A 19,124-nucleotide genomic window follows, 5' to 3' on the forward strand; every position below is an offset into this window, starting at 1 on the left:
TCAAGATGTCAGCCTGTACTTTCCATGTTCACAATGATAAGGCCTTTTCCCCCTTCAATAAGGTTTCTCAGCTGCGTGTTTTGGAGAAAAGAATATTAGGATCCTCCAAGGAAGATAAAAAACAAGGACTGGCAAAAAAGTAAACTTGTAAACTTTTACAAATGGGGGTGAGGAAATTTTAGAGACAAGATATGTATCATTTTTCCTCATTTTTCTTTTAATCTATACTGTATAGATGAATGTACTTCAACACATAATATGAATTCTGGGTTCTATGCAAGCATCTATACAAAGTTCAACTGCTATTTTCAATATAAAGGTTTCAATTACATTGCTGATTTTTTGCCTATATCCCTCCTATAACCAAAGCAATCAAGAAATAAAAACACCATTTACAAATATTTTCTGCATTGTACTTCAGTTTAAGACAATGAGAAACCAGTGCAAATAATTAATGCTGGGCCATACAAAGAAAAGTTGGAAAATACTTATTATGGAACGTTAAGATGATTGGAATTTATCACTGAAAATCCTTGCCTCTATTACAAATTATTTGCAATTACAGACTCTTAAAATTGTATCAAAGTTGACAAGACAGGATCCATCCACTATAGCATGTCAAACTCAATCGTGTCACATGACATATCGTGATATATTACAACGCTTTTTGCCTTTGCAGAGCCAGAGGTGGACGTGACACATCCGGCTGCGGGCCGCCAGTTTAACACCCCTGCACTATAGCATGGTTGTCAGCCGTTTGGCTTTCCTGGGAAGCATTGAGTGAAGAGAAATTGTCTTGGTTCACATATAAAATATATAATAGAATGTCTATGAATTTCCTTTATTTCTTTATATTTTTTAATATCATGTGGGGCCGCATTATTAGATGTCCAGGGCCTCATGCAGCCCATGAGACTTAGACACAAAGCCAGCTGGGTGACCTTGGGTCAATCATTCTCTCTTAGTCCAATGAAGAGTGAAAGGGCAAACCATTTCTGAAAACATTACCAAGAAAAGTGCAGGCACCAGGAGTCAACACTGACTTGAAGTCACAAAATATTAACAATGTCACATTAGAACAGTCTTGTGTTTATGCATTACATTTGTTAGCCATACACAAAATATTGCATACAGCTGAATACGTAGAATTCTGTGCAAATGAACAAACAGGATTGTGCACTTTATTATTTTTCTTAATTCTGTATAGAAACCAAGTAATCCATTAGTGAAGGGAAACAAACTTTAGGAATGGAGCTCTCTGAATTCTTCTGCCAGCCCACAAGAGCATAATTTGTGTGCATAAAGGTGATTATATTTATTTGGTATATGCGTAAGGCCAAAATAATATATAGAAAAGCAAATATATCTTCTACGGACTTCAGAATTGTTGGCATTTCTAGAATTAATGTTGGATTTACATCAAGCAGTTTCTGTTTTAAATCTTACAAATCTTAAGAAATAATCCAAGTCGGCTGACAAATATGTTGCACTATTTACCAAAAATGTCAATCAAGCAAGAAGTGGGTTGTTTGGGAGTTACATATAAATCAATTCAGCTAATGGGAAGGTATAAAAAATTAAGTTAATACTTCATAAATCAAGCAAAGAAGCTTGTAAGTTATAGGATGACAAAGAAGCTTGTAATTTTAGGATGACAACCAAAAAAGCTGATTATCCCATTAAGGCAGCCAGTTAAAAGGACCTTTTATACTTAATTCCCATTCTGGCCTTTTGGAAGAAAATTAAGATCTGGAGATCCAACAGTGGCATGCAATCCTGTTTTGGGGGTGGGAGGATGGGGGGGGGGCTTCTTAACTTTGTTTTTTAACTTGGTCTATTTTGTATAGATGTTATGGTTTTTATTTGTAAATCAAGTCAGATAGTGAAATGGGTGATATATCAATTTGATTACTAAATAAACAATAAAATAAAATATATAAGCCATGGTGGTGCATTGGTTAGAATGCAGTATTGCAAGCAAACTCTGCCCACAGTCTGGAGTTCAATTCTGACTGGCTCAAGGTTGATTCAGCCTTCCATCTTTCTTAGTTCGGTAAAATGAGGACCCAGATTATTGGGGGCAATATGCTGACATTTGTAAACTGCTAAGAAAGTGCTTTTTAAGACTATGGAGTGGTATATAAGTCTAAGTGCTATTGCTATATAAGTAGGTAAGGCCTTTAAAACAACAATTAAAAGTAAATGCGAGTATTCTCAACTGAGCTCACAAGTAAAGTTAGTGCTTCCCTGGAAGGGTTTTAGCATCGCTTTGTCTGCTAACCATGCAATCCACATATCTCAAAAGGAGATTTTACAAGCAATGTGTTAAACAATGCCTGTTGTGTCAGTAAAGTGGAGGGCATTATCCTTTATATTCTCCACTGCCCCATTTAAAATGGGATCAGAACCAAAATATTGATGGTAAGTGAACTCAATCGAAAAATTGAACTATCTTCTTGCAGATGAGTTCCCAACTGTCAGCAATCAAGCTGTATTTGCTCTGCTGTCATTTAAACCTAGAAAGAAACTCAGAGTTCTTAGCTGTAGCTTTGGTTTTATCTGGCTGTAACCTTTTTACATATAATACTATTTTTATTATTTTACTTTACAATATTACTATTTTACTGCTTTATTATATTTCATTGTACATTATTTACTAGAATCTGTGATTACAGTAATGAATTTACTTACGAATTTACCTTTGGAGAGGAAACATCTAGTTTACAATGTAGCAGGATATAATTAAATATACTTTTAGACATGGAATATAATTTATTTAAAATAACTATATTCATAGTTAGGAGATTCCATAGATGTGGGACATGACAATCTACAGTACACTGTTTTCCCCTTAATCTGGAATTATCAGTTTCTGCATTTATAAATAGAATCACTGGCTAATTCTGATATTACATTCAAATCAGAATGTTTTACCTTTTTTTTAGTCGTTCTCAAATCCCACAGGCATGACAGAACAGTGTGTTAAAAGGTAGCAAAAAGGAAGAAGAGTTAATATTACATTTTCCTGTTACAAAATCAGTTATGTACATGTCAGTGTTCCAATTTTCAGCTAGTGAATGAACAGTACATGAAATTAAAATCAGCATTATCCAAACTAATTATGTGCTTGTTTCTTTCACTGCATTCATAAACAAATTAGCTATTCCTAAATGTTTCTTTTAATATTTAACATTTATAGCTAAAATCACCTTTCACCTTTCAAAAATTATGAAATAAGGAAGTAAATACTTAGAAACAAGCAGTTACCTTATCTAAATAATTCACCACAGGATCCAATCAAGTAAAAGATTTTTTAAAATATGAAACTAAAAGTATTTTTAACTGAGTATTTCTATTTTAGTGAAAGACCTAACAATGTAATCTTAAAAATATCATCAGAACAAAATACATTGTAAATCATTCTTTTCACCTTCCCTAAAGCAGTCAAATGAGCTGTCCTATATTCTTTCCCATAAAAATTTTATTTGATTAAGTTGATATTATTTTTATAAAATTCTTGCTTAGTAAAAATAGTAATAGTAGTTTTATTTTTCATATTCCAATAACTAGGTATAGTAGAAAATGGTAAAATATTATGTCAAGAAAGGAATACAGTAACTTACTACAGCTCAATTAAAGATCACAACTAACACATGGTTCAGCTGTTAATTTAAATTGCATAAAACACTTTCTGAAAAACACAAGACATTTGACAGGAGCAATCTAAGGAATTCTTACGGTGAAAGCTCTAGCAAGTGTTTATAAATGCCCTGGTTTGATTATTCAATTTATTAAGTGCATCTTTTCCAGCGTTCTTTCAGGGAGGAGGGATTGATGGTACAGGTTGATACCAAGCCAAGTATCAGAAAAGCATTATAATTCAGTTCCAAAGTTATTTAAACCACAGAATACAGTAACTTTTCCTTTGAAACCTCAATGGAGAAAACTCCTGAGAATACCATAGACAACCAAGAAAACAAATAAATGGAACTTCAAACAAATCAACTCAAAGTTCTCATTCAAGGCACAAATTACCAAGCTCAAGTTTGGACACATTATGTGAAAACCTAGCTTTCTGGAGAAAACTGTAATGCTGGGAAAGGCAGAAGTAAAAAAAAAAAAAAAAGGATGAGAACTAGCAGCAGCAAAATGGATGGATTCAACTACGGAGATGATGGGGGCACCATTGGAAGATCTAAGGAAACAAGTGAAGAAAGATTACCATGAAGGTAATCCACCTGTGTGGTTGCTCAGAGTCAATACTGACATAATGGCACTTAATCCTTGGAAATGTACACATACCGCACAAGCTTCTCCCTCCCACCTCAAGGTATCAACTTTAAATCTCTTTTAGATTTATGGTATCATCTTTAAATAGAACAACACTGAAATTCTGACACTGGAGTGCCTCTTTTATTTTTTTAAATTAATACTGCTATTAAGGCATATTGTAATTGTTCCTTCCCACTACCTTATAACAATCCTTCCGCTTTGTTGTTTTACAGGCTTCTTCTAAAGATGGTTTGATCTAGAGTAAAATTAAACTTGAGTCCAAAAGGAACCAAACTATAAGCTGTATGTATCAATGCAAAACCCTTCCTCCAAACCAGACCTTTGACAGTTATCAAGCCTCCCAACTACAGCTCACATTAGGGAGAGCAATTGGTGAAAGTTTGCTTTCCTTAACCTGTCTCACATTAAAAGTGTTAGGATAGCAACAGCCTTTTGTCTCTTACCTGACAGAGAACAAGGACTGGTCATTGGAGCAGTGCAATTTATACTGAGATGCTTTTCTGTCAATTCAAGGATTGAAGTTAATGAATGTTGACATGGCTGTAAGCCTTCCCTCACAGAAAGCCAAGCACTGAAATATATTATGTAATAGTACCCATTATTATCATTATCTGCATATGTTATGAACCCTCACAAAAAAATATAAAAATTAATATAGTGTTATATGCACACAGTTCTCCATCTACCCACTTTCCTCAGGCATCATGCAATCATGATTGACATAGTTTCTGGTACTTCAAAGTTGTTTGTATCTATAATGTAGTATAGAAGCACTGGGATCAAGCATCTGTGCTAAATATTTAATAAAGTTTATTAAACTTTCAGCATGCTTTTACAATTCATACTTTAGAAGCATGTCCAAATTGGATCTAAAAGTAATGGGCTAATAGGAATGTATCCACCAGGTTCTCCAGCTTTAGCTTTTATTTCTCTAATGTAAGACCATGTGTCTCTAACAATATATTTTTGTGCCCTCTGAAACATGTATGGACAGAAATCAGAAAGAATCACACCCCATTTTGATTAAAAAAACCTATCCTATCTGATAATCAGAGCAAGATTAAGTCCAGATTGTTAGTAAAAGAGTTCAATTTGTTTTATTCATTATACAGTTTTTGCAGCAATTGCAAAGAACACTTGAAATAGGATGTAATTTTGAGCATTTCGAATGGGCTACATTATTGTTTTATTCATTATACAGTTTTTGCAGCAATTGCAAAGAATACTTGAAATAGGATGTAATTTTGAGCATTTCCAATGGGCTACATTATAGTTTTATGGTTAGATCATATCTGAAACATGGCATCTAGTTCCAGACACTGCATTTTATCAAAGAGATCCAGAGAATTTGATACAGATTCAGAAGAAAGTCAAGCCCCAAGAAAAATAATTAACAGAATTGCCATGTGTAAACATCCAAAGGACATACAGAATAATATCTACAAAGATCAATAAGTCTGTTACATGCAAGGGTGGGTGGTAGAGTTGATCACATGAACTAGACAAATGTTGACAGTCAGCGTACTGTATGTAAGCCTTTTCTAGGTGTTCTGGTCTTCCCCTTGGCTGCTTGACAAAATATTTCTCCTCAAGTAGCTTTTGAATATTCATTCTAAGAGAGCATTTTGTCCAGTGAGGTACTAAATTTGTATATATTTCAATTCTACATTTTAGACTAAGAACACTTTCTTATTGGCTTACCTCACCCAAACAATAATCTTTTTTGGAACTGAACGGCATACACAGCATTAATAAATAACTAAGTATACCACACGACAGTTTGTCTTCTGCTACATAAAATGCTATGATGAAACTAAAAAAAGAAAATCTAAATTATTCAGGAATAATTCAAAATGTGACTTTTTTCATGAGAAGATTTACCAATAATATAGGCTTAAGTGATTAAATAATTCATGCTAAATTATTTTTGTATTTTGAAATTACGCCATCAAATGCCATTAAAAAAAAAACCCTGAGGAAGTCTATATCTTTATTGCTCTTGATAGCTGTTACCTGAAAATGCTATGTACTATAGTATTGATTGCATTAAAATATTCTCTACAGAAGGATGACATATCCAGCTTAGGTCAATCTTTAGACTTGCTTATGCATTTATAAAAATGTATCTTTTTTTAATGATCTCATTCCAATAGATCACTTGAAAGGCAATTCTGACTGTGGTTCAGGTCTGAGCATGGGAAGAAATATTCAGTTACAAAACAAGGACTTTTCTAGCACTTTATTTAACACAGAAACCACTACGAGAAGCAAACATTTCATTTACATATCATGTTGCCATGAAAAATGCTTATGAACTACCAGATCCAAGCTATTTTACAGCTACTAAATCCAAAAAAGCCCTCCAACCGTGCTCCTACCAAAGCATACTAAATGCCATTAAGTAGCCTTAAAATACAATTTAACAAAAATAGATTACCGATTATTGGATCCAATACTGTTCTTTAATGAATCAGTCATGTCTAGCACTAATAAGATTTTCCTTAAATAACTATTAAGCAGATCTTATTTCACATATAGACTACAAATTTATACTAATACACAACTTGCATCATGATTAGCCTAGATTTATGGATGTTCTACTAATGAAATTCACTTTGTCATTAGGAACCCTCTTTTCCCCTTATTAGACATGTTCTCATTTTATTCAGCTTAGCTACATAAAACCAATGTCTAATGTCAGATTACAGGCTACAATTAAGGCAGTTTCTAAAAGTTTAAAAAATATATTTACAATTTAAATTGGAGTCTAACACTAACTTAATAAATGGCAAGCTTTCGTATAATTTAATAAACTTTCACCTATGAGAATTACTCTGATTATTTGCCATGGTTCCTGAAAAAAACATAACAGAAGGAACAGGCAAATAAACAGAACCACAATACTGGTCAAGTGAAACATCCAATTACCGAGCAGCTCTAGTGATGTGCATCTTCCCCAATATAAAAAAGAAGAATGATTCTATATATCCATTCTGTCTTCTCAAAAATGATATACCATTTTTTCAATTAATCATTCATATAATATGAAGACTTACAATCCCCTTCCTTCGAGTCTTGCTCCAAGCTGAAAGCAAGCTGCTATGAGCTGTAGTATCAGAGAACATACCACATTCTGTGGAAGAAAGGGGTGAAAATGCAGTCCTAAAGAATGTGTGTTCTTTCAGTTACCTCTAGCTTAGCAAAATATAAACATTGTTCAACTTAAACCACTGCTGAATAGATATTAGTTTCAAAAACTGTTTATTTTGCTTTTATCTTTAAAATTATCAATAATTATGGTTTTTTAAATAACCCTACCAGGAAAAATTATGAACTAGTCTTAACAGGAAAGCATTTTCCCCTTTTGCATGTATATAAGCAATAAAAATGCACTGTGCTAAATAAATAGCTAGATTCAATAACATTAAAATCCAGAATTTGTTTTAATCTAATGGGAGCAACAGATATTAATATTCTTTGTTTTGATTAGCTATGCAATATGAGCTTTCTGATTCTTCTTTTTTTTTCAAAAAGGAAAGTTACCAAAACATTTTATGTATGTATGTATAGTCAGAAAAAAAGCCATGACTCCTAAAAAGACTTTCCACAAAATCAGAATCATTAATTAAAAATGCCAAGTTCCTAATAGCCACCTAATAAAGTTACAGTTGCCCAAATAAAGAGCAGGATCTAATTGTTAAATAAAGCATATCGGAATATATGTGGAAAAGCCTTTTGTAAATCCTTTTAAACGGGAAAAAATATTCCCACATTTAAAATTGCTTTTTAAATATGTGCTGCAATTCTACACTTAAGTAATTATACATGGAGGTTCTAAACATGACTCACAATTATAATGTCACAATTGTTTGCATTAATTAAATTGAAATATTAACTAACATTTTAAGGGTCCTTTCTTTTATTAAGAATATCACTTCTTTTTTTGCCAGTGTATCACAGTGGAGGCATAGATTTCATAATATATACAGGACAGAAAATAATTGAAACTGTTATGGGGCTTTTCCAAAGGATTCTTGGCTCCTAAACCTTAAAAAACAAAATATGAAACAAATTTCCTAAGCTTTAATATTGTTAATATTAAGAATAAAATACAAGAAAGCTAGACTTTATAGGGTGTATGATAGATTATTTAGCTGACAATTTAATCTATTCAAGTGATTAAGCAGTAGAAGGCAATTTTAATCAGCAGTGATGAGTTAGAGATATTGGTTTCCTGAGGTTAATTTGGTTTTCATGTATTAACATACTCAAATGAAATACAAAATGTTGAAAAGTCTTATTTCAAATAACAACTGACAGCTTCTGTTAAATTAAGTTGTTCCATTTACTTCAGAATCTTAAAAAAACTCAGAAATGTTTTGGTAATATGCATTTAATCAACTGTTTGATTTTCAATCACCACAGTTTGTGACATGTAAAACTAACAAATACATTATGGCATTAGCTTTCATGAACTACAGTCCACTTTATAGGGTGCAGGAACTGTTATAGTGTATTACGTGCTATGTAATACTGATGAAACAAACATGATATACAAAATGGAGATGAATGCTTATGCACAAAATGGTCATGGAGATGTGCAATTACTGCTAAATAAGGCAAAAGGCTACTGATAGAATAGAATCAGGATGATTATTTTGCAAATGAAAGACTTTAAAGCAAGGGGTTTTTCTCCACTATCTCGATTATTAAGTTACTTTCAAAAGGATAATCATAGCAAAAACACAACTAACAATTATACTGGCAAAAATGGCAGCAAATGAAAGTAAAATATAGTTAGTTTCTTTTTGTTTTACAATTCAGAAAGATGAAGCATAAAAGACTACATTAGGCAGGATAAAGATATTAGCAATTAAAATATTTATAAGTAGCAGCTAAAAAGGAACCTGAGAATTAAAGAAATACAAATGTCAGTTTGCTAAATAAATATTAAAGAAATTAATTTTCTCAGAGAAACTTTCAGATATCAACATATAAAAATGCATCTGAATGTTATGAAATGAGAACTATTATTATAAACCATGATAAATCCCTGATGATAATGATTTTGATGTCTGTTATTTTTGGGAGTATAAGGATTGGTACCAGAAGCACAAGCCTTTTCTTCACTCAAACACAGACACAAAGTATGATCAAGAAAGCTTTTATCACTTGGATAGTCATTAAAATACACAATCATAATTCAGAAATCCTAAATACACTTTTATGAACATGATGGCAAATTATAATTATACTTAGCTTGTAAGTCTGGCAAGAGCAGGATAATTATCAGCTACCAGTATCATTAAGAAAGAAATAATATAACAGCTAGAATCAACTAGGAAACTGCTGCCAGTTTTCAATAACTGTGCCAATTAAATTCAACAGGAGGTAGATAAAAGATGTTCAAAGACCACATGCAGACTACTAGGGCTGTCCAAATCTAAAACAGTTGAGATTTATATACCAAGCAGATTTGTGTCATTGCTACTTCAGACTTTGGAGAGAAATAAATAATCAAGAACACAGAAACTGAACCCACAGGATCATCTTTAGCCAAAATTTTAATCCTAACAACTGGTATCAACCAGATTCTATCTCAGTGATGGCGAACCTTTTAGAGACCGAGTGCCCAAACTGCAACCCAAAACCCACTTATGTATCATCAGGTGCCGGATGGGCGTGGCCAATTGGGTGGGTGTGGTCAATTTGGTGGGCATGGCTGCAATGGTAACTGCAGACTGGGTGGGACTAAAAAGTTCAATCAATCAATTCCAACTTTACGAGATCAATTTTTGAAATTGACTGATTGAAACTTTTTTTTTTTTTTTGCACACGGCGGTGAAGGCCTAAAGCGAAAAGGTTTTATAAAACCCAGCTGAAGGCCTAGGACTGGGGCAACGGCGCGCGTACCCACAGAGAGGGCTCCGAGTGTCACCTCTGGTACGCGTGCCATAGGTTCGCCACCACTGTCCTATCTCTTTCCACTGTTCGGATCCTGAATTGACATTTTCCCCTGACTCTTAAGACGTGATATTACTGTGTGTAGATGAGCTGAGTACTGCTGGAGTGTCAGAGTATATAAACATAGTCCTTGAGAGTAGCAAATTCTTCATGAGTTGCCACTATTGAGAAGAGCTAGTAAATACCTGGCTGATAGACTTAGCTACCTAGAACATAAAGGCATATAAAATAAAATGGGTTAGTTCACTAGAAACAATTTTCATTACCTCCCACCTGGTTGCCTCATAACCAGAACCCTCAAACTTACTCCGCTTATTTGGACTTCTTGACTTGGTCTGAAATGAAATCATGCTTTTCACCTAATCTCTTTAAGTACAGTACATTATTTCTGCACTTGCTTTACATAAAAGACTGGAATAATATTTTGCCTACAGTGTTGCTGGGAACGTATTTGCATGCTCAATCTTGGTCAGTTCAACTCCTCTCTCTGTCTCTCTCTCCTTGCATAGGATTCTGACTTATGAGAATCTTTATTTAATCCTCTATATAATCTTAAAAAGAACATCAGCATAATACTGAGTCCCACTTGATCCCACAGCGCTATTCCTTGCATAATAACAGAATTGCTTAATAATGGAAAAAGACAAGATTTTTTTTTTTATTTTAAGGGTATTATTCATGCCATTACTGTACTCCCAAATAGAAAGCAATTTTGGATAGCAAACATTCCCTTGGACAATATTGGAAAAAAACTCATTTTCTAATGGGAAGTGTCTTTGCCAATTTTTAAAAAATTTAGTGTTACTATTTATTGCTTTACTGTTTTATTGTTTTTATTCTTTTTTTAATTATTATAAGCCACCTAGAGTTGCCTGGCAAGATGAGTGGCATATAAGTTTAATTAATTAATTAATTTAAAACTGAGTAAGAATTAAAATCTCTTGTCAAAATGAAATAAATTTCATTTTAACAGATTCATTGGAGGAAAGGGGTGTTCAATATTCCAAACTTTCAGCAGGCAAAAAGCAGGAATACAAACAGCACAACTAGAATGAAATTTGGCTCACTAAAGTCTATTGTTCAAGAATTTTAAAAAAAGCTTTACTGTAAACAGCTAATTCGAATATATAAGTATAAACTGCATGAAAATACTTCTGACATATGCTACCTTTCAGCAATCATTTTATTCTTCAAAATGAAAGTATAACATTAAATCATATTAATATTCAGCAATACAGAATCAGATTTACTTTCTCATCGCCCATCATAATTGTTATACTAATTCATATCAAGCTCTAAACTAAAATTCATGTATAACGTACTATATATTGAAGTTAGATTATATTGGCTGTTTTAAAGTAAAACCAGTCACTTATTAAAGAGAAATATTATGTAGCAATTCCTAATAATTTTTAAAGTTATATAATTTTTTTTGCAAAATTATACATTTTCTCCCAATAATTTTTGCAATGATGTATAGTGCAGCAAAACCAAATATTCTGTATAACTTAAATCCTGATACAATAGACATTCCATAGAGCATAACAGTATCCAGTTCCCCCTCCCCATTGACACGTACACAAAATGAATTCGGCATTCAAGGCCAGCCAATGTGCTTATGTCTCATCTTTATTTACATGATTCCCTCTAATTGGCACATAACACAAGCTCTACACTCACCAATGATCTACTTTAAAGTAGTTGAACAAGAACTCTGTAATCATTCAAAGTTATGATAGCACCAAACACAGAGACTTGTAATTGTGGCCGTCATAGCATCCTTATGATCATGTGATTGTGATTCATTATGATTGCACTGTTGCACAGTTACATGATCACCATTTGAAATCTTCATTGCCAGCTTCTGACAAACAAAGTCAACAGGAAAGCTGGCAGGAGGTTGCAAAAGACAATCACATGACCATAGGACTGTGACTTTCACTGTCAAGCAATGGCAACTGGAAGTACCACAACTTCCATCATAAATCGGTACAATCATGTGATGTCGTGCTTTACAACCGCATTATTTAGCCAATAGTTGCCAGTCCCAATTACTATTATTAAACAAAAACTATCTGTATTACCAAGATCATTACCGCAACTATCAGCATAACATACAGCAAGGAAGTCTGATCAAGATCTGTTTGTTTCATGGTAGCTACAGCTGAAGCAAGCAAGTTTATAATGAAAGTGATATAGATCTTATTTATTACTGGCATCAAACAGCACTTAGACTTATATACCACTTCACACTACTTTACAGCCCTCTCTAAGCAGTTTACAGAGTCAGCATATTGGCCCCCAACAATCTACCGACCTTGGAAGGATGGAAGGCTGAATCAACCTTGAGCCAGTGAGACTCGAGGTGCCACAGTCAGCAGAAGTAGCCCGCAGTACTGCATTCTAAGCACTGCGCCACCACAGCTCTTCAAGGGAAGTTATATACTTGTATTTTTACTCTCCTGGTCACTTACCTATTCCTGGTACAAGCCTGAAATTTGCTTCAAAAAATCTTTCAAACTTTTGCAGCAGATATGAGGGGGGAGGAAGTGTAAAGTATGTATACTGCTGGCAGATGCTCTTGCACTGGGGACACATTATACACTATTTGAGATTTAAAATTGACAACAACAATTATAAATACCTTTGAAGATTTCAAGTTCTTTCCTGAAAAATAAAAAGAAAAACATAATGTATGTCAGAGATTGAACATAACTTGGTTGTATTTGCAGATAACATTCTTTTATTTCCAAACCCCATATTATTGTTCCAGCATAGATGCAAAACATGGATGCCATTAGCAAAATAGCAGGATAGTCTATTAACTAGTTGAAATTGAAATTGATGCCAATAGGTGGGAATTTGGTTACCCATCCATTTAAGAACTATAAATTCCATATTTGTGTCAAATCCATTCAACATTTAGATATGAATATAACTCATCCAGTTGTTTGTTTCACTTAGCCTATTATAGTTTCATAGTAAATAAAACATTCTCACACACACATTAAAAATTCAAACCTTACAAAAGTACATCCTGAAAAGGTGGCATTTTTAGAAACTACTCTCTATACTAGAAATATACATAGATATATATTCTTAGTACAAGAACAGAATATTTTCCATTTGAGACAAACAAATACTAATCATGGAATTTACTTGAAGCCATAGAGAATATCAAGAGGTGTATTCAGGAGTAGAAAGTAATTTAGTTTTTAGTACATTTAGCTAAGTTGTGGGAGATATCCAGAAGGCCAAATCAAACAAGCAGGCAGAAATGTACTAATGAATCAGAAAAGGCAGAGCTAATTTCATCATTAATAAATTTTATTAATTACTTAAGTAGTAACTAGTTTCAGCTTAATTTCATCAGCACTGAGGTGACTTTGAAAGTTACAAGTTCAATTATCCAAAAGAATAAAAAACAGAAAGAAAATAGAAAGAATGAAGAATCCCAAAGGTTTGCAACACAAAAGAGAAAAGCAGAGAGGTGTTCAGTAATGGAGACACCAATTTAACAATCTGAAAAAGTGGAGGGAAATAAGAACAGCAGTGACTACTCAACTATCAATCTTACTGAAGGTCAAAAGTATATTGAAAAGGATCTAGCTACAAAGGATATTTGGATATTGACAACAAAAATGCTGACAAAATGTATCCGTGGATTGCAAAAAAAAAAGTCCCTTTCAATTTATTTTCCTATATTCTGCATAGGCATGGTTTGATCCATGGCCCCTGTAAACTGCTCATTCCAGGCCATGATGAGGATCTCTGCTGAATCGTGTAGCAGAGTTTGAGAAAAATCCCAAGCTCCCTCTGAATCTGCACTGAGTCTATCAGGTACTTGGGGCAGGATGACTGAAAAGGTTATACCTATCTGCGGGGGAGGAAGGGAGCAGCTGTGGAGAATTCTAAGCCAAGAGAGAGTGGTCATCCATACCAGGGCACTAATGTTAATGTTCCTGAAATTTAAATCATGCACCACTGCCCAGAAGCAAATACCAGAGATAACGTGTGAGTAAGGCCATGAATAAGTTGGGCCATGTCCATGGCTCCTATGCTGTCTTGGACAAGGAACTCAGAGAAGGCTGATTGGAGTCTCCCAACATTATAAAACTGGGAAACTCCCCCAGAGATGCTGCTAAACTGTAGAGAAGAGGGCAACTGAGCAGCAATCCTCACTGATCCTTATTGCCCAGCCTCACAAAAAGGGTTTCACATCCAGCAATGTCTGGAACAGGGCCCCTAATGGCCACCAAGATAACAGCCACTACACCTGCCTTGGAATCACAGTTCCATTCCTGGAATCCAGGAGGACACAATATATGGGAACCACATAATATATGTGGTATTATAAGTGAGCATATAATTATATAATTAATTCAGTTTGAGCTCTTATTTTAATTCCTTACAGCAACAAGGAAAAAAGAAAAAAAGGCTGGAAAGTTATATTGTAAACAGAACTCAAAAAATGATGACCATATTGTTCATTAAGTTGTATTCTTTTCCCTTTTTCAAAAAGTTAATTTAAATATTGATAAACAGTATACTAAGAAAGGGAGAAAGACTGGATAATTGGCTTGTACCTAAGGAAACACTACACCATTAATAATTGCACATGACTTAAAAGGTTGAATAAATCACATCAATCCAAAATATAAAATCTGGAGGAATCCCAAATCAAAACCTGTCTGAAACCTTCCAAGAAAACATTGCTGCTAGTTTCTATGATGAATTACAGCAATAATACTAGTTAAAAATCTGATACTATTTGGTACTATCAGACGTTTGGTGCCCTCATTCATGCAAGTGTGATGAACAGTATAAAAATTGGATAAATAAGGAATAAATAAAAATAAAAGTTATTAAATTTGCTTGACTCTCAAGAGACTCTAGGAATTTTATATCTATATAGCCTGCACTAGATGTTCTACAATTAGATAAATAAATTATAATTTACAATCCAAAGTAAAATCTTAATATTGATATTTTCAAAGAAACAGATCTATAATTAAAATACTAACTTTGTCCATCTTGGGAATAATTATGATATCTGTTACAATAAAACTAAAGAGTAGGGATTTATTTGAAAGAAAAATAACTCTCAGTAACTTTTGACAAAAATAATTTTCAATAAAATAACAAAAATAATTTTTCAATAAAATAGAAAAAAATCCCAATATTCTTTTTATAGAAACCTACTGGAAAACCATCAGGGCCAGAAATCTTCCATTATTTCAAAAGATTTAATTACGATAACTATTTCTTGAAACAAAAGAAAAGTAAAATTCATTTCCTAGCTTTGGGCTAACTGTGGTAACCTGTATATATCTCAACCTTTACTGATGAAAAACTTAACTGTTGTGGTTTGTTTTACTTCACTATAGATATTTATTTGTCAAATTGTTCCCAAGATGCAAAAGGAATGGACAATTTAAAAAAAAAAACCTCTTATACATAAGCTGTTTGAATGATTAGTGATGTCAGAGGCAGACTTCTAGTTTGCTTTTCAGTCCTAGGGCACCAACAATCAAAGCCAATGATTCTTGGCAATTTTGCCTTCATTGGAGAGTTCTTAGTGCTTTCTGATTGGTTGTTTTCTGGCGGACGAAACGTGTACTGATGATGTTACCTAGTTTGTAATGAAATGTCTGCCAGAAAACAACCAAGCTCAGAGAACACCTCAATTTAGTCTCGAACTACAAATATTCCTTTCCTTCAATATCCAATGAGTAAGCTGAACTGCTCTTCTGGGAGGCAGGATATGTCACCTATCAATGATTCTTAACTGTATCTAATGGTCAGGGATTATAGTTCTAATTTAATATATCTAGGAAAAACTAGATTATATATTATTATGTAATGAACCAACTGAGCTGATAAAAACCTTTGCTCTTTTTTTTTTTTTAATACAGGTAGTCCATGACCTCAATTGAGACCAAAATTTATGTTGCTAAGTGAGACGTTTGTTAAGTGAGTTTTGCCCCATTTTACGTCCTTTCTTGCCACCATTAGATGAATCACTGCAGTTGTTTAGTTGACAACACTGTTGTTAACTGTATTTGGCTTCCTCACTGACTTAGCTTATCAGAAGGTGCAAAACGTGACCTTGGGACACTGCAACCATCATAAATATGAACCAGTTGCCATGCATCCGAACGTTGATCACATAACCATGGGAATGCTGCAATGGTTGTAAGGGTGAAAAACGGTCATAAATCACTTTTTTCGGTGCTGTTGCAACTTCAGTCACTAAACATATGGCTGTAAGTCAAAGACCAACTGCACTCTTTAATACTCTTATCTGATAACTACTTATCTGCTATGACACAACTTTGTAAGGCTTCTAATTCATCTAACTAATTTATAGCCAAATATTTTTGAAGATATCTTTTAAAAATCAAAATTCTAGTTTCAATTAAATGATCATGGATTCCTTTGTGATCAATTGTTTCACATTTATTCCTAACAGCTATTCATCTTACAATTATTTGCAAACGGGAAGTAAGATACTTTGATTTTCTTGAGAGAAGAGTGACAACTTGAACAACAAATTTAACATTTCAGGTCATCCAAAAATAGCTGGTCTCTCCTATTACAAGAGTATTTTTTTTCTTCTGTACTAAGAAACTAAAAAAATGTGACAGATCAGGAGACCATGATGAATAAAGAATGAAGTCCTAAACCCAAAACATTTCTTTTAATGTCTACTTAGTAAAAACAGAAGCACGTTCACTCAGAAGAAAGTTCTAGTAGCCAGTTACTCCTACTCTAAGCAGGAGATATTTTAATAATTTTCCATGAAGAATGCTACATGTGTGAAAATATTTGCAATCCTCAAGATAAAATGTTAAATATGTTTGCTTACACATAAGATAGAAAGGATTCTGTGAGTAAATCAAATATATTCAAACTTACCGTTTTGTCTTCTTGTAATTTTCAAGCTGTAATATTTGCATATGCTTGCATCTTTGCAATTCGCACTGTCCACAAAGATCTTCAAGACATAATAAATGCTGCTCCATTTCTTTAAAATGTGCTTCCAATTGGACTTTGTTAATGAAACATTCAAACAAAGTATGTAAGTGTCACTTCTCAAATAAATCATAATCACTTTTGATACAATTTCATGCTAAAGAACCTCATGCATTATAACATACACTACCAGAACCCCAAACTCTCACAACAGGCCATTTCAAGAAACAAACATACAGACAGATTCAAGGACAATTCTTTCATGCTGCCATGAACTATTTTCATGGGAAATTCTCCTTTCCATTTCACAGACACCATGATAAAATGGATACAGCGAATGATGTATTAAAGGGAAAGAGGAAGTGTCACAGGACACCTGCTTCCCTTTCAATCCTAACTTATCTTCCAATCAGGCAATTTGGAGAAGACTAATTGAGATGGTTGCTTACATAACACACAATATTTTTCAAGGGATTTCTAGAATAATTATTCAAGAAATGAAGCTCCTGAGCAATAACTATTTATTTCTCCCCAAATCAAAAATAATTCAGCATATTTCTCAAACTAATCCAAAACTGAGAATATCAATTTGGCAGTTCTTTCTAAGTCATAAAAAGTACTGCAATCATGGTAATTCTTAGAAGAATTAAATCTGCTAATGATTACAATGCTTTCTGCCCCTATAGCACTGCATAAGGACACCCAAAAGCCACCCTTTCATTCACCTTCATCACTGTGGTCAATGTTCTACAGTGTAATGAAAGATAAGATGGCAAGCTCAGAATTCATTTTCCGTCTTAGAGAATCGAAACTAAAATGAACTCAGAATTTTGACTTATAAAGTTGAGCTCTTTTTTCTAGGGCAGGTTTTCAAAGAAAGTCATTTGTAGATGACAAGAGAGAGCACCATCTCTTTTCTGTTGTCAGTGCTGGAGATAGGGAATTTTCTTTTGTGGCTTTCAATTGGGTACATTATTGTATTAGCAAAAACTGACTTTACAGTCTACCGCTTCCTCCTTCATCTGTTTGAAATTGCAAGTATTATAGCTTTCACACTTTTCTGGATTTCATCTTTACTGTTTTTATAACATCACTTGCAAGTCCAATTTATATTAATTTGAGCTGTCCATATTGCCTAGCTGTTCTGGTCTCAACAAAAAAGAATTTATTAGCACCAATAATAAAAAAGCTAATCTGAAGCCAATGATTTGAAAAACTAGTCCTTGAGAACCCCCTACTGAGCACTTTTAAAAATACATCTAAGTTACACAGGATTATTTGCTTATAAAAAGGATTTTTCAAAGTCTGCAATATTGCACCCTCCTAAAATAATATGCCCCCTCCTGTAAATATAATGATTTAATTGGGGTTTGCATTCAGTGAAAAGTAAATGTACCTCTCATTTTTAACAAGTATCAGTGATGTGATGCTATCTTCTTTCTAATGATCTGAGTGTAATTCTACAAATAAAAATCAAACTGAATGCATACTTACTCAGACTAGCTGTTGTAGATTCCAAGCCTGCCAGAAATACTGGAATTTGTTGGAGCTGGTCTTGAAGGTCCAAGAGACCACTTCTCTTTTTCTCCCAATGGGCAGAAAGCATTACAACTTCACTATCCACCAGCTGAAATTATTAAAGTCAAGAATATAATTATAGATAGCAAATTTCTTATATAGTTTTCAAACTAAAGCCTTAAGTGATTTCCTAGCTGCAAAGTTCCATTCTCACTTAGCTGTAAGTAAAATAACTAATTTAGAGCAATTAATTCTATGGCCCTCATAGTTTTCAATTAAATTCCATATACTTCAGATTAATACAAAACTGATATTTCAAAAAGAATGTCCTTTTTGTAACTATTATAAGTCTTTCAAAAAATTATAAATATATG

General features: G+C 33.5%; 1 protein-coding gene across 1 annotated transcript in view; it reads right to left on the reverse strand.

Annotated features, from left to right (window-relative positions):
* Positions 1 to 19,124, reverse strand: part of DTNBP1 (dystrobrevin binding protein 1) — a 38,450-nt gene that overhangs the window by 12,572 nt on the left and 6,754 nt on the right. The window contains exons 5-7 of the mRNA XM_039348771.1: positions 18,727 to 18,859; positions 17,176 to 17,308; positions 12,902 to 12,924 (exon numbers count right to left, since the gene is read on the reverse strand). Of these exons, the coding sequence (XP_039204705.1) occupies positions 12,902 to 12,924; positions 17,176 to 17,308; positions 18,727 to 18,859 (289 nt within the window). The remainder of the gene's footprint in view (positions 1 to 12,901; positions 12,925 to 17,175; positions 17,309 to 18,726; positions 18,860 to 19,124) is intronic.

This window comes from Crotalus tigris, unplaced genomic scaffold (assembly GCF_016545835.1).
Source record: "Crotalus tigris isolate CLP2741 ecotype Arizona unplaced genomic scaffold, ASM1654583v1 scf7180000017564.2150845, whole genome shotgun sequence".
In the NCBI taxonomy this organism is placed as follows: Eukaryota; Metazoa; Chordata; class Lepidosauria; order Squamata; family Viperidae; genus Crotalus; species Crotalus tigris.